Source organism: Pseudophryne corroboree, chromosome 1 (assembly GCF_028390025.1).
Source record: "Pseudophryne corroboree isolate aPseCor3 chromosome 1, aPseCor3.hap2, whole genome shotgun sequence".
NCBI lineage: Eukaryota > Metazoa > Chordata > Amphibia > Anura > Myobatrachidae > Pseudophryne > Pseudophryne corroboree.
In genome coordinates this window covers 226394072-226411299 of record NC_086444.1, presented here as the reverse complement: position 1 = coordinate 226411299, position 17228 = coordinate 226394072, and the positions used below count along the sequence as shown (strand labels likewise).

The following is a 17228-nucleotide window of genomic DNA, read 5'->3' as shown; positions in this document are numbered from 1 at the left end:
ATCAGATGAGGTGTCAGTGACAGCAGTGGATTGTGAGGAGACAAGCGCTCGCTTAGAGGACCTCTTGGACTTAGGCGAGCGTTGGTCAGACTTTTTAGTAGTCAGGGACTGGTTCAACTTCAATTGGGCAGATAAATCGTCCAGCCACGGCGGGTTAGCTGCAGGGACCACACACGGTTGTACCGGCATAAGGGGTCCCATAGGGGGTGTTAGTTTATTAACTAGCGTATGTAGAAGCGTGGACAAAGCAGCCCACGGTGGGTCATTATGTACCTCCGTTGCCACAGTCCCACTGGGGGGCAAGGAGCCCCCAGAACCAAAGCCCACAGCTGCTATATTCTCCTCATAGGGATCTGTGGCTTCTGGGGGGCAAGGAGCCCCAGAACAGTTACCCTCAGAAGCAGACATGATATAACTTGCAGTATCAGGTAACACAGTACAATTGGCAGCAGCACAATACCTCTTACCCAAACCCCTGCGCAGTGTAGTCAGCACTAGCAGAGATAAAGGAGAGATATGGTGACTAAAATCACAGAGAAAAATACGTATTAAAGTATATATTTGTGAAAATCCTATATCAATATAAAACCTGACGTACCAAGCCCCCTCAGGTTATAGAATATAGGGATAGCAAGTTGAGTGAAAGACACAAAATGGACACCACTCAGCTATCTAATGCACACACAGATAGTCACAGTTTGTACAATGCAGAGGTTATTATTAACAATAATACTGCACTGGACTAGCTTATATATATAGCTATATAGTCAATAGATATAACACTGCACAGTAAGAACTGGATGTATATCACAGGGTAATTGTACTAGAAACCCCTGACTAAAATGCACTCTTTCTTAACTAGCACTGTCTAAAAAGGCAGGTAGAATACTTAAGTGTCATGTAAAGTCACAGCACTGACAACCAGGCGGCTTTACACAGGAGGATTTGCCCAAGCAGTCCCAGGAACAGTGAAGCTGAGAGATAATAGCGCCCAGACACTGACAGGGAGTGAGGGAGAGACAGATATGCAGCTCCAGGGCGGGAACATTGCGGGAAATGGCGCCCTGGGGCTGGGGGAGGGGCTTCAGGTCTAAGCCTTATCCCCCGGCTGGCAAAACCACCGGGTACTGTGGGAAATTGAAAATGGTTTAGAGAGAAAACCTGACCTGCACCCATGCCCTGGTGATCTAGTGGGATCGCCTGTACTGCCACAGTGTCCACCGCCAGCGCGCGCGGCCGCCTCCCACTGACCGCGCCAGAGACCGGGTCCCGCAAGCGGGACCCACTTACCACCTCCCGAAGCGCGGCCACGCGATCCCGGAGAGCCCCCATCGTGTGTGCCTGACGTGAAGAAAACCGGAGCCTCCTGCTGTAGTTACCCGGCAACCAGGGCTCGGGAGTGTACAGCACCGCTTGGGAGAGCTGGAGCTGCAGCAGTGAATGTCTTCTGACATTTACCACCGCTGCTGCCCTTGAAGTCTTCACTTTTTTCTTCAAAAAAAGCTCTTCTTAGGGCTGCCTGGAGCAGCCCCTCTGTTATGAGCCTGCTTATTGCAGCACCAACTACAAAATTGAGCTCCTGTGCAGGGAGGCGGGATTAAAGAGAGGCAGCGCTGTGCATTCTGGGAACAGTCAAAGCTTTGAGCCTGTTGGTGCCTCGGATCAAGATCCTACTCTACACCCCCAATGTCTATCCTTGTGGAGCCCAGTGTACCCCGCAGCAGAAAAGTATGTAAACCCCCTAGGCACTAAATAAGTCACCTGAGCTCTAATATGGGTCACCTGAAAACCTGGACTGTTACTGTGCCTTGAGGACTGAAGTTGGGAAATGCTGCCCTTGGGTAATGACTTGGTTTGCTGGTGTTTTTATGCCTCCTTGCTGGAATATGAATTACAAACTGGACTGCACATACTATCTGACCTCACACCCAGCTAATATACTATGTGATTATTTTTGTGTGCGCCACTCACTTACACACATATCTATATATCTAGATATCTATCTATATATCTATATATATTTACACTCAAACTCCTACAGTTAGGTCCATATATATTTGGACACCGCCACAATATTTGTTACTTCAGGTGTTTACCAAAACATATTCATGTTACAGTTATATAATACTACACTCTGATCAGTCTGTGGCTATGCAGCAAGCTACCATCCACTGTGTGCTACAGTAACTCTTTCTGTGGCATTGGACCAGACAGGGTATCCTGATCTCCCCATGCGCATAAATGAGCCATGACCCTGTTGGCAGTAACCTGGTTGTCCTTCCGTGAACCGCAGGAACATCACGCAAGACCTGCCGTTTTGGCGATGGACTGACCTAGATATCTGGACATTACAATTTGACCCTTTTTAAAGTCACTCAAAATCTTACAGTTGCCCTTTTTCCCTGCTTCCAATGCATCCTATATTTATCCCACCCTGTGACAGTTGTCATTGTAATGAGATAATCAATGTTATTCACTTTACAGGGCAGTGATTTAAAGGTTTATGGCTGATCAGTATATATAGACACACACGCAGAAACATATAGCTGCAGGAGGAGAAAGAAAAGCTGAACAAGGACACTACATAAGGTCATTACAATTAAAACTCAGCAGGCTATTGTAACGTGTACTATTTAGGGAAGATAGGCGGCTTTCTCTGAAAACTAAAGGTAATTCACTATTAAACCATATAAAGAGCTTTTTCAGGTCATGACTCACATGACCTGAACACAAAAAAACTTAACAGATAGTCCTATATATGTTCGGCTTTTTGAACATATTTATTTAGTTGCATTCAATACCATCGAGTAAAAACCTGTACTCAAAAGTCTTTGTGTGTGTTAACGGAAGAATACCTTAAATTTACAGCACCACAAACCTAGACAGTGGATAAATCTAGGAGGCGGCATTGTTAGGTCTATGGATTTATACTATTCTTGGTAATGGCAAATATAATCTTAAAGTTGGAGAAGAGGGCTAACAGTGTCTTGAGTCTAGGAAAAAAAAAGAAAATCAAGAACAGTCTCTGTAGGAACAGCTGCCAGAATAAAGGAAACTCTTTAAGTACAACTATTACCTTTGTGCCAGTGTTTACTCATTTTAGTCATTAGTAGTACAGGTTGAGTATCCCATATCCAAATATTCCGAAATACGGAATATTCCGAAATACGGACTTTTTTGAGTGAGAGTGAGATAGTGAAACCTTTGTTTCTGATTGCTCAATGTACACAAACTTTGTTTAATACTAAAAGTTATTCAAAATAACTGTGGCTGTGTGTATAAGGTGTATATGAAACATAAATGAATTGTGTGAATGTAGACACACTTTGTTTAATGCAAAAAGTTATAAAAAATATTGGCTAAAATGACCTTCAGGCTGTGTGTATAAGGTGTATATGTAACATAAATGCATTCTGTGCTTAGATTTAGGTCCCATCACCATGATATCTCATTATGGTATGCAATTATTCCAAAATACGGAAAAATCCCATATCCAAAATACCTCTGGTCCCAAGCATTTTGGATAAGGGATACTCAACCTGTATATAACCTAATACATTGCAAGAACTGGGGCTCAAATAAAGTTCTAAGATAACAAGGAAAAATTTCTCAAACCCACCAATATAAATATATATATAGGTTACTAATTTTGTAGAAACAAAAGGAATACAGGGCAGTGTATTGGCAAAATAATAAAAAAATATATATTTTGACATTGCTACAATATCTGTATTAAAAAGAATGAGATAATGTATTGATAATGCGTGTATCAGAAAATCGACAGTCATTGGATAAGGCTTGTAATATTCAGCAAAAATGGACCACAGCAGAAATGTTGCATAGCCCATATCAATTCATGTTTTTATTAGCTTTCATGGGTCATTTGCAAATGCACAGTGCTAACAGAAGATCACACAGATACGAGTTTCTGCAACTTGTGTCATTTGCAATTACTTTGTTATCTTTTACTTAAAAAAAAATTTATTTTGGTATATTGTTTTTCAAATGAAAATTCACAGCGCAAATAAGCATTTTGATAGAGTACATGTAAGATCAGATCAATAGCTACAGCAAGACTGTCTGCCAAATGTGACAAATAAATATGCAATAAAAATAACTTTAAAATAAAAAAAAAAAAAAGAGTATAGAGGAAATAAAAGGTTAAAAAAAAAAAAAAAAGTGTTAAAGTCAAAGAAAAGAGAGTAGAGATCATTAAGCACGGAACAACAGAGGAACAACTAGGCAAAGATTAAATAATTATGCAGTGGGAGGTAGGGAGGACATATAGTTTTTAAAGATGTCAGGGGATCAAGCTTTTAGTGAAATCAGAAGTAGTACCGGATTTACCACAAGACAACCAGAGCAGCTTATTGGGGCCCTGTGGGTCCCATGGGCCCGCCAACAAGTATAGAGGACCTGCTAGGCTGCTACAATCAGTGGGGGGCCAGGGCGGTGGCACTCCTATATGATGCAGTCAACACTAATGTGACATTTTTTGTTACAGCATCATTTAGATTGGAGGAATGGACATCTTCCGGTAGACCACCAATACGTATATTGATCCGTCTCCCTCTATTATCTAGATCGTCCAGCCTTCATGGATTGCAATTCGACCTCTTGGAGAAATATAATATCCATCAACTAAGACAGAGCATTATCTGTAGATTCCGGTCTTTCCTCAAAGGACATCAGGCGATCTGAAAGGATAAAATATGTACAAGAGATGCCATCTCTTACCTTATAGTGTTCTGTAGATCCTGTTTAGTTGGCAGAGTTTTGATATAGGCCAGTAGCTCCTTAATCTCATTACCAATTTTAGCAGGTGATTGAAAAGATGGAGTTCTCCCCAGAGGAGGGGTTAGGCGGATTGGATGGAGCAGGCAAGGAGTCAAAAGGTATCAAGGGTGGAGCCCCAATTAGAAGGTGTTAGTAAAAGAAAAGGCCACATGTCCGATCAGAATTATTTGCTTTTAGGACGAGGACTGTCTCTCTTCTGTGCAGACATCCCAGTTTTGCCCATGCTTTGTCCAGAGAGTTTATTTCTCCTATCTGCATCTAGAAGGTTCATATTTCTTTTTTTTATTAATTTCCCCACATATCATGCTTAATCTATAACCCACAAAAAGGCAATAGGAGTTGCCAGCCATTCTAACCTATAAGAAGCATACAATTATTTATAGGATTTAAATGTAGTTATTAAATGGATTAAGCTGTAGCGCCACCTTAGTAACAAGAATCTTTTTCAGATGTTCTACATTTCTTTTAGTGCTACTGCAAGTGAACATAGTAGTCTGTAACTGCGCACTACCACCAGTGAAAGTAGTTTAGATGTATTTAAATTAAAACTTCATTAGGCGCACAATAATAGAAAAACACAAAACCATAAAGGACTCTGCTTTTCAGGACTACAGAGACGGACTGTACAACATACACAAAGCATTGTCAAAAGTCTCAAAATAGCTGTTCTTTCAAAATAGTTTCCCTCTGAAAGAGGAAATGTCAGAGGGTACAGAAAACCAGTCAAAATAAGTGTTAGAGCAAAAGATCTTTGAAAGAAAATAATTACACGAGAGCCCAAGGCCTTAACACAGCAGTGATAAGAAATAGATCTGTACATGTAACTGCAGTCATGGCCAGTGAGAACAGGTGTACATACAGAGGCTATACATCTAGTAAATCTAGCACAATTTTTACTTGCAGTTTTATATGTAAAACAAACCTTAACAGCGGTATAAAATACCACAGCTAATTACCTCCCACAGGGTTACACAATTAGTCCTGATCCTGCCACAGTTTAATTAAATCCACAATAAGCAGGCTTTTCTTCCCAAATTGCGGACGTGAAAACACATAGATCTGACAATTTTTGCGGATTGTATGTTTTTTGCCCCAGAAAATGGTGGGCTAATTGGATAGCCAAAATAAAAATTGGCGTTTAACATTTAAAAAAAATTAAAAAAAAAGTTGTCAAAAACCCCCAATTTTCACATCAGACATTCGTGTCTAATTGGATACCCCGCTAAATCTATGTTCAAACTGCTGCACCGCAATAAAGTATTGAAAACATTGATCATAACGTAATATTTTAAAGCTTTTTCCAGTCTGCTTTCATATGCTGTTTTGATTAAACTTTTTCTGTAACTATATTTAATAGATTAGAGCTTTTTAATGTGCTAATGCTAAAGTATTTTGCATACTTTTACATGTTTTCAAATCTTTCACATGAAATAATTATAATTAAAAATAGGTAAAAATTGTCAAATTAATGCTGCTCCAAATTTTACCAAAAATATCACCAAGAAATGGAAAATAGTTTTATACTAAACCACCAATAGAATAAATTCAATTGTGCTTACATAAAAATATCATTTAATAAATATTTTATAGTTTTTTCAAATTAAGAACATCACACTGACATAACTATATTAAATAGCAGCACATAAAACCATATATTAACCACTTAACTGACAATTTTCCCCCAGAAAAACGCTCTGAAATTGTCTGGTTTGTTTACGAATGAATTAGGTGAAGAACATGAATTTAACCCTATCCAAAATGATTTTATTAAAATAAAAAAAAATCAAAAAAAAAAAATCATAATTATTAATAATAATAATAATTTTATTGAGTGCGTATTTTTTTTTTCAAACATTGAAACCGATCAGGAACATAGCGGCTTTCGTTTTGAAGGCCGGCATAGCCTCCAGGTACACAGGGAAGGGGGGCTTGGGGTGGGGGTTAATTTACACTCCCCAGCAGCTGCTATTGTCTGCAGCCGCTGGAGTTGGGGGGGGGGGGGGGGGGAGGCGTCCTGCCATGCTGACCGATCACAAGCTGCAGCACAGCAATCAGTAGGGGAGAGTGCAGGGAGGCAGAGAGACCTTCCGTTCCCTCTGGCAGCAGCAGCGGAGGGAAGTTTTCCTTCCTTGCCGCTGCTAACACTGTTTATCGGACTGGTCTCATCCTGTGCGCCCAGGTCAGATAAAGCACTTGCAGGCATGGTCGCATCTGATGCGACCATGCCAGGCAAGTGGTTAATGCTCCCAATTAGAGAGGAGGAGTAAATGATAATCACTACTGCATACACACCAATGAAGCAGCATATACAGGTAGTCAGAAACAATGTCCCTGTGTAAGCATGACACAATGGGGTAAATGTATTAATGCTCGTTATGGGGTAGAAGCGGCATCGGCGCACGTTATATGCATTCTACTGCTTCTCCCCCACATTAGAAGGCTGCGGAGAGTGCACGGTGACATGCGCCCCTGTCCATATCGGTGCTGCTATCTTAAAGACATCAGGCCGATATGTGAGGGTAATGTATGAAGGGTCAGCATCACTGACCGTTCCGACACCTGCAGCTGTCGATTTCGCTCCGGAGTGCGCAGGGGATATCGCGTGAGTGTCGAGATCCCGCGCATGCACACTGGAGCTGGCCGGGACAGGGACACACAGGGCTTCAGCACTGAGCTGAAGCGCGGTGTGCTCGGGGGACATCGCCATGTTCATACATCTTGTCAATGTCCCTTCCTGCCTCGCCTCTGTAAAGAGACGAAGCAGGAAGGGTTATAGTGGCATGATGCATGCTGCTATAATACATTTACCTGAATATTCCATTTAAACCAGGGCTTGACAATTTTTTCTAAAATCTAGAAGCCAGGATGAAAGTGTGGGGGCAAGACCACGGCCCCCCTTAAACAAAAAAACAAAAAAAACCAACTAACTGAACCCCAGCTGCCGCAGCCACATTGCTGAGCAGCTTCCTCCCCCCTCCCCCAGACATACCAAACCCCACAGCCACACAACCAAGGGGATACCCCCTGGCATACCAGCCCTCCGCATCCACACTGCAGCTAACCCCCAGGCAAACAACACACCCGCCCCAATCCCACACACACATAAATGAGCAGCTAACCCCCACAGGCAACCAACCCCGACAGCCACGCAAGTAAGGAGGTACCTTCAGGCAAACAACCACTCTGCAGCCTCTCCCCAGGCAAACAATCCCTCATACCTTTTGGCCACAACACTACCCCTCCGAAGCAGCAATCCCTGGCCAGGCATAGACCCTCTTATTCGAGATCTCTACGCAGCTGGAGCTTGGAGATGGCAGACAGAGCAGGATGGGACAGACATGCACAACAGTCAGAGCAGGTCCGGACAGACACTCAGCACATTCACTCCTGTGAAAGAAATGGCCACCACAATACCGGCACTCCTCCAAAAATCTCAGCTGGGGCTGAAGAGGATCTGCTTCCTGCCTTCAAATCAGGCAGCAAAATCTAGGGGCCATGGCTACCTAGCCCCTGGGATTTGTCGAGCCCTGATTTAAACCACTAATTATTTAGCTTGCAGTACTCCAGTGGGAAATGATACTGGTAAGTGATTTAAAACGGACACTGACTTGTTGACTAAATTGCTGCGGCTTCTCAAAAAGTGCTTATAGCCACAATCACTACCTGATATCCAATGCGATCTAGGCGTGATATTAGTGACCAGGATCACACTGCCACATGCGACTACTTTTTGTAAATGTAACATCCAGCACCCCGTAGAGAAAGGGGCTCCGAATGGAGCCCATCCCTGCAATGTGCTGTAAGAGATGCTGGAGCTTCTGCGCATGCATGGTCCTGTTGACCGCACATGCACAGCAGCCATTTCCAGCAGAATTACAACTGCAATGTGTAGCCCATAGGCTACAATGGATGACAGCCATCTGCGGGGCCAATCTCTGGAATGCTTTGCATTCCAGAAATAGGGAAATCTTGCATCGCATTCCCCATAGAAACATATGGGGGATGCGGTTGCGGGTGGAAATGGAGGTATCGCAGCAGATATCTTAGATATGTCTGTGTACATCTGCAGTCTGTCTATGATACATTTAGATCAGCTGGGACTTGTAGTTTCACAACAGCTGGAGAGCCACAGTTTGGCCAGTCCTGATTTAGAGGATAATATATATTTGCGGTTACCCCCGAAAACGGGTGTTTTGGGGAATTAAGCCATAAATATAAAATGATAAATAGGCCCTATAAACTTTTGCAGCTTCTTATCCTTTTATATGGGCTGAAAACGCTCAGGCAGACATTCACTATGGAAGACTTTAGAGGACAGTGCTGCAGTGCTCCTGTACTCCCCATCGGGACGCACACTGCATAGGATTTGCCACAGAGCTTTAGTTCTGCAGGTGCAAACTGCACAAGCTACAGTAGGGCTTACACCAGGTTTGCAATCACTCTGCTCTTTTGCCTGCAAATATGTTCAAGATGCAGATTAGTGGTAGGTATTGGTGCAGTTAATGGTTCCAGTTTCCTAACTACTCATTATCTAGGACAATTTCTACAAAGGTTCACCGTTACTACCATATTTAAGCTACCCTTAACTAATAAGGGATAGTTAATCACCAAAACACACTTGGTGTTAGTATGAATAAGCAACACCTAAGTGAAGTCTATTGCTTTCCACTTTGACAGTTTTCTTATAAATATAACCATATAAAGAAAGATAGCTATCAATTAAAAACGTAACTTTTTTTTTTGTGGAAATGGCATCATTTTTATACTCAGCGGAGGAATTAAATTATTTTGGGTACCGCTACAATTAATGGGTGCTCGACGGAGCAACTCAATTGTTCTGGCCGCACATTAATTTTTGTTAGATGGGGTGTACATGGCTAAACCTGTCTAAAGTCCTAGCTAGAGTACCCAAATCACAGATTTTTTGCACATTTCTTCTCACCACCTGAGGTGGCAGTGAGAAGAAATGTGTCCCCCTGCGGAACTCGCGCCCGAACAGAGCAACAATTTAATTTCTCCATTGGGCACCCACTAGTGGCAGCCGTGGGAGATAAAATAACTGAAACATCCCGTAAGGGTTGTATTCAATAACTGTTGGATCCTTTCCGACCGAAAGGAACAGACAGGTAAGTATTCAATGCCGGGCAAAACCAGACAGGTCCCGGCAATTGCAATTCGACTTCTTTTTAAAAATCGGATTGACATTGTCGGAAACGGGGCTAAAACCTGTCTGGTTTGGCCGTGCTTCCGATAATAGACGCGGATCGGCGGCTGCCGAGTGCATTGCGACAGCTTTCCAACACGGCACCCTATTGAATAGGTCGGAACCCCTTACAACCTAATCCTGTCGGAACCTGCCATCTTTCCGACAAGATGGCAGCTTCCAGCAATTATTGAATACACTGGAAGCTACACACACACTAATATATATATATATATATATATATATATATATATATATATATATATATATATATATATATATATATATATATATTATTTATTATTTTAAACATCATAAAAATGTATAAATATAATGTGGTAGAGACTGAAACATGGCAAAGAAAAAAATTACCAAAAGGTCATTAACCATTAAACATATACTATCATGTTATGAATTAATTCTAAATACCTTTAATTATGTTCCCACTTACAAGATGAAGACTCCATTACATAGTTAACCCATATTAATGCACCAAGGAGAGATTGATGTGATGCATTCTTAAACACAGCACCGAGTCCTGCCCTCTGCATGAACTACAATATTGATAACAATTTGTCTAAATGGACATATAACAAATACGCACAAACAAACCGGGTTTTGGCCTTAGCAGTCAACCACATTTTCATACACTCACTAAACTGCCCTACAGAATGCCTGATAGAATCTCATTGGTTGCTACACAAACTCTACGTGCTGGTATTCTTAGAAAATAAAAATTTATTTCCAAATGTGCTTTTCCTCGGTTTAAACAAAATCAGCGATAGGGTAACAAAATGTTAACATTTCCAATCAACAGGTATACAATATTATATGTAAAGCGTTGCAAGGTTGCAACTACGTAAATAATGAATGCAGAACAACTGCAAATATAATTTAAATTATGTGGCCTAAAACCACACAGGCTTTAGAAACAGGACGTTGACACCGGCTCTAAAATGCTAAGGAAAGCATACACTGTTTAATCTTATAGGAACACTGCCTAATATACTAAAGGGTTTCCTTTAGATACATGTATCCTGAATCTTGTACCCAAACAATTATCTATACTAACTGTCTGGAAGAGCCTGCAGCCTACTAAGTCACTGCAGTATCACAGCCAGGAAAGGCAATGAAATCAGACAAACGTGTAACTGTGAAATAAAACTGTAACAGAAAAGACATTCAAAAAAAAAAAAAACCTAACTCATATATTAACAGGATGCAACACCCAATGGAAATACCGCTACTGAGATCTTAGTTAGGATTTGCGTGAATAGCAGGAACACACTCACCTGGACCTGCGATTTTTGACTGCCACTCGAAACAGCAAACTGGCAATCCTCCTTATTGATTGAAAGCAATGCAGGTGCAGAGGGTAATAGCTGAGAAAATGATCCACTACTAATGTTTATGGCTTCTGGGTTTTCCTGCCCATCTTTCACAGATTCGCTCAGGTTGATTACAGAGTCTCTTATATTAGAAATGATCTCATTATTTTCTGCCAGTAGACGCTCCAAGTGATCAATTTTCTCTTGTAATATTGACAGCTGACCCTGAAAGAGAAGGAATTCCAAACAGAGTAACTATCTTTGCACTCACCGTAGAGCTTACTTTTAAAGTTTACAAATTACCTACACAAGATGGAGGCAGCCATTTTGTGGTCCAAATCAATATTCATGCCTAGCAATTTGCAAAGAGCTAGTGCCATATCTGAGGCATGAGGGATAAAGGAAGTCAGGCAGTAAACCTTCTAAAAGGGTGGAAAAGTGGACAGATTGACCATAGCAATCAGTCCACTTGTAGTTGGCATTTATCAAGTACATTATACAATATAAAAGGATAGGAAGATGCTATGGGAAACATCTCAACTCTTTAGAGGGTTTTGGTACATAGCTGGGTATACGCTGGAGGGGAATCCGCCAGATATGTCGCTTCCAGCCAAATCACAACAACATGTCGGCCGGATCATTAAGTGTTTGCAGCCAATCTGCGAGATCCCAAGGCCATCAGCTATATCTTCTAGTCGCGCTGCACGACCAACCAGACAATATTGCATTAAGTGTGGTTTAGTGTAATGAAGGATGGGAAAAGGTTTCGTCCTTCGTTTCATCTTTCTATTAGGTACCGCGGAATCTATAGGTAAGCCCGTGAGCCATCATTTCGTTCTGGGTACAACATCGCTCCAATGTGTACCCAGCTTAAATCACTTGTAAGATATCACAAGGCAACATCCTCTTGAACTTTGACTCCTCACACACAATGGTTGCTTCAACAACTTGTAGGGGACTGGTGTATACTCAAGACAAGGGCATAGCTAAGAACATCATTTATGCAATCTACGTTTTAGGGTGGTGTCAGACTGTTGTTTCCTGCATATAGTATATAACAGTCCCAGGAGACCTAAAATACACAGATTCAGTGTAAAGCTAAGTTGGGTTCCTGCCAAAATGCTGCAGATGCATTTCATAAATGGTGGTTGGGGGGTAGGGGTGTAACTGCCTGTTTCCCATAGGTGGACGAGGAACACTATTATTACTACAGTGGAATTCATATTTGCTCATTACAAAAAAGAAAGAAAACTCCTATTTAGTGACTGAACTATTTTAGAGAAACTAAAAAATTAAATAAAGTCAGCCATTACTAACACAGAAATTCTGCTTGACAAAACACCAGAAATCAACAACCATGGCAAGGTTAACATTTCCTTGCTACTGGCAATCGGTTTATAAACTAGAAGAAGGTTTCCTTAGAGATCAATAGCTACATGACATTTTACTATAAATGGCAGCAGAACAACACTGATGCGTGCCTTACAACAATGTGCTGTCACACAAACAGTAGCATGCCTGCTCAACATTAATACTACATGATCTGTAATGTTGTCGCTCATTTCTTTCTTACTGTGCATTTGTCATGGATGCAGTGAGGCCAGACTACATTACTGTTATGGTCACGTATATCACCTAACATGTTCTTTTTGGCCTATGCACAGCAGAGGCAGCCATTTTGTGGGATGAACCAGTATTCAACGCATCTAATAGTCCGCATTCTTATCAACATTGGTTCAATTGATGATAATTTAATATATATGAAGATATGTCAATAAATGGAGCTTTGAAACAGGTCAATTAACTTTGAACCATTTAGTTCCAGTAAAACAAAAACCAAGTAACCCAACAATAAAATACAATGACATCTTCAGAGGACACGTCAAATAAATACAACCCAACAATTTAAAATCCTATTATTTTTTTTAGCTGTGGGTGTAATTCTCATTTAGGCACAACAAATAAATACATAAAATAAACAATTAGAGTAGTACATGATGGATGAATGGAAATGCCCCTAGCAAATTACAAATACACCTTTTCCTGAAGAGAATGGACAATGGGCCTAATTCAGACCCGATCGCTGCTGCAGCAGCAATCGTAGCCTGATGCCCTTTCTGGAATGCACGTGTGCACCCAATGAGATGCAAAAGCCCCTCACTGCTGTGATTGCCTCTGCTTGATTGACAGGCAGAGGTGGTCATGGTGCAGGAGGGGGCGTGCCAACAGCGTTAGAATGCCGCTGGTGGGGCGCGGTCCAGACAACACAGGTGTGTCCAGACCATTGCAGGGGTGGGCAGCGGCAGCTGCGTGACGTCACACGCAGTCGCTGCGTCCCGGAACGTGGCGGGTAGGCGCGTGCCAGCTCAGCTAGGATGTGCAGGCAGGGAGCTGCTTGGTGGGTGCGAAAGTATGGCCGCTGTGTGAAGCTTTCGCTCCTGTGGGGGGAGGGGGGGCCTGACATGCTGGGCGTCCCCCCGCGTCAGAGAAACTGATCGTAGATGTGCTAAATTACATCTACAATCAGGTCTGAATCACCCCCAATCTCCTGCTTGGACCATTTGACAAATCAGGAAAACTGCTGCATCAATGGAGCACATACATATAAGCAGCACCTTCTTACTCATCATATACTGTACTGCTTAATCCTACCCAAAACTAAATATTTAGTTTGGGTGCAGTTTACCTTCAACCCACTATATTGAGGTTTATACTTACAATTTAAAATTTATGACCACATTAAACAAATCTTAAAATGCCTATTCTAGATTTTAATAAAATCAGTAAAAACATTATTTTTTTCTTCTAGGCAATTTGCTTTTCAATAGAAATAAATAAATGGAAAGTACAAATCCATCATTGCAGATTATTTACGAATTCACATCACACTCATTAGCATGCAGCACAACACACACAAACCATTTGAGAGAGTGATCTACATGGGCGGCAGTAGATCAGGAGGCATCTCCTGGCGGAGAGAGAAATTGAGCTGGAGACAGAACACATCTGGAGATATTCTCAGCATGCATTAGTAAGCAGCAAGACTAGATTCCTGGCACATGTAAGATTACCGAACGTATCCAAGTAAAATTCATCTGGCAAGTACAGCACAAAGTGCAGAATGAAACAAATGGCTTAAAGTCTTAATATATACCTTGCATTTTATTAAGGACACACTGTGGTTTTCCCTCTGTTCCAGTGCACAAACATACCAAGGGGGATAGGGGATGACCATCGAAATCATTAACCCTTTAGAAAATAGCTGTACAGACCACAGCCTGCAGGGTCATCATTTATGACTGGCAGGAAGAAGGGCAGATACAGGGAACCAGAGACGCCAGGACAGAGATACTACTGTAGGATCCCCAGAACCCGCTGTACTGTGGCTATGGGGTGGGGGCACTCCACATGCTTGCCCCAGGAAATACATCGAAACACAGACATTTGTCAGTGAGGTGACACAATCCGATAGCAAATCAAAATGATATCAGCTGCAGCAGGAATCACTGCCAGACTGTCACCGTGCTGTGGGAGCTTCAAAAGACAGGATCAAAGTTTCATCTCCTGTGACGTTGCTACCTAGTTGATACCTGTCCTTGGCTGAGGTCATGTTAAGTAATGTGTAAAGGATATGTGCTACAGGTTGGGTGGATAGGAGGTAGTGGAGAGGGAAGAAATGTGTTACAGAAGTGAAAGGGGCGAATGTGTTAAAAACATTTTAAATGTTTTAAATGTATTGTGATCCCTTAAAATGAATACAAATCTCCCAATTTACCCTCAGATCAAAAAAACAAAATAACTACTGCTTTAGAACCAATGTTTGATACGTGGTGGCAGTACGGATGGTGTAACGGTTAGCATTACTGCCTCACAGCTCTAAGGTCATGGGTTCAATTCCCACACTGGCCCTAGCTGTGTGGAATTTCTATATTCTCCCTGTACTTGTGTGGGCTACCTTCGGATACTCCGGTTTCCTCCCACAATCCAAAAATATACTGGTAGGTTAATTGGCTCCCAACAAAATTAACCCTAGCGTGAATGTGTGTGCGTGTACATGTGATAGGGAATATAGATTGTAAGCTCCACTAGGGCAGTGACTAATGACCAAAATATTCTCTGTAAAGCACTAAATAACTGGTAATAAATAATACATGTCATTAGCAATACATGCAGCATTTACACACATTTACTTGTAACAGTTTAAATGGTCCATGTAAAAAAAAATCTTATGAAACAATGCTCATATGTAAAAGATGTAAACATAATGATGGGAGAGGAATATATACTTTCCCACCGGCTATAACGTCGGCACTAGTGAAATTTTTTTTTTTTAAATTGTCTAGGGATGAATACGAGGCACTCAAAAGTTTAGGGAAGATATTGTCATTAGAAATGCTGACAAGGGTGGGGCATAGCCATATTGGTACTGATAAATACTAGGCAGAATGTGTCCGTTTACTATCTGATGTTAACACTTATGGTTTGTTGTCCACTGACCCTACCCCTCAATTCAAACAAGATTTGGATGAATTGCTGACACATGCAGTGATGTCTAATACTATTTCCGCTGCAACTAAGAAAGCTCTATAAGTAGAACACCCAGTTGTACCAGTTTTTTATGTTATTCCTAAACTACACAAGGATGTGGTTAATCCACCTGGCAGACCCATCATATCTGCCAGGTGATCCTTGTGTGAAGCAATTTCGTTGTATTGTGACAACTATCTACAACCTTGTATACAGAACACACCAACACATTTAAAAGACACATCCTCACTATTACGTAAGTTTGTGGAAATGGGTGTCGTATCTCAGAATATTGTTCTAGCATCTATAGATGTCACATGCCTGTGTACTTGTATACCCCATGGGGCGGGACTAGCTTCCGTTAGACATTTACTAATGAACAACCCCTTTTATACAGGCCCGGACATTGAATTATTTTTGTCACTATTGGAGTTCACGCTTTCACATAATAACATTTCTGTATGATAAATAGCTTTACATACAGCGTACCGGCTGTGCCATGGGGTCTGCGGTGGCACTGGCATTCGTCAACACATTTATGTGGGAAGTTGAGATGGAAATTTTCCTACAAGATATTGGCATATCATCACGGTTACAACTTTACCAGCGTTATATAGATGATGTGCTGATTTTCTGGTTGGGAGGAAAGTCTGAACTCATTTCCATAGTGGAACAGCATAATGGTACGGATAGTCCCATCAAATTCACCATGGAGACACACAATACACAGATCCACTTCTTAGATGTCAATATTACGATACATAATGGTAATATTGACACTAGTCTTTTTACTAAACCGACGGACAGGAATAATCTGCTTAAATTCGACAGTTTCCATCCTAGATCCATGGTTAAAGGTCTTCAATATTCACAGTTTATTCGTGTATGCCGAATTAACAACATTGAGGCAAATAGAGATACTCAGCTGGATGAAATGGTTAAAAAGATTTGTATTGAGAGGTTATCCTTTGAAAGAACTTGAGATAGCCAGAAACAAAGCTTTGAAGACAACTAGAGAACAATTGTTAAAACAGACCAAACAAACAATTAAAAGGGAGGTTCCCATGGGTTACCCAATACAATACCAGGTAGTACTCACATAGCAAAAAAAAAAAAAACGGCAGCTCTGGCCGACAGTGGCTACAGATAAAGACTTGGGAGAGGTATTTCAGTCTGGTCAGATTGCTTAGATTTTAAACACCAATCTCTCAGTGTGTACCCCCCTTTAAAATGCAAGGTATTGAAAATCCCTCGTTCAGCAACATTATGTCATAAAAAGAAGACAAGGAGTGATAAAGGAGTGATAAAATGGTTTGGGTTAATAAGTTTAACAATCACAGTACCCATATTAATCAGATCACTAGATCTTTATG

At 41.3% G+C, this 17228-nt stretch overlaps 1 protein-coding gene across 1 annotated transcript in view; it reads right to left on the bottom strand.

The window, feature by feature from the left end:
* Nucleotides 1-17228, bottom strand: part of MAN2A1 (mannosidase alpha class 2A member 1) — a 309002-nt gene that overhangs the window by 225629 nt on the left and 66145 nt on the right. The window contains exon 2 of the mRNA XM_063964104.1: nt 11293-11553. Coding sequence (XP_063820174.1) covers nt 11293-11553 — 261 coding nt within the window. The remainder of the gene's footprint in view (nt 1-11292; nt 11554-17228) is intronic.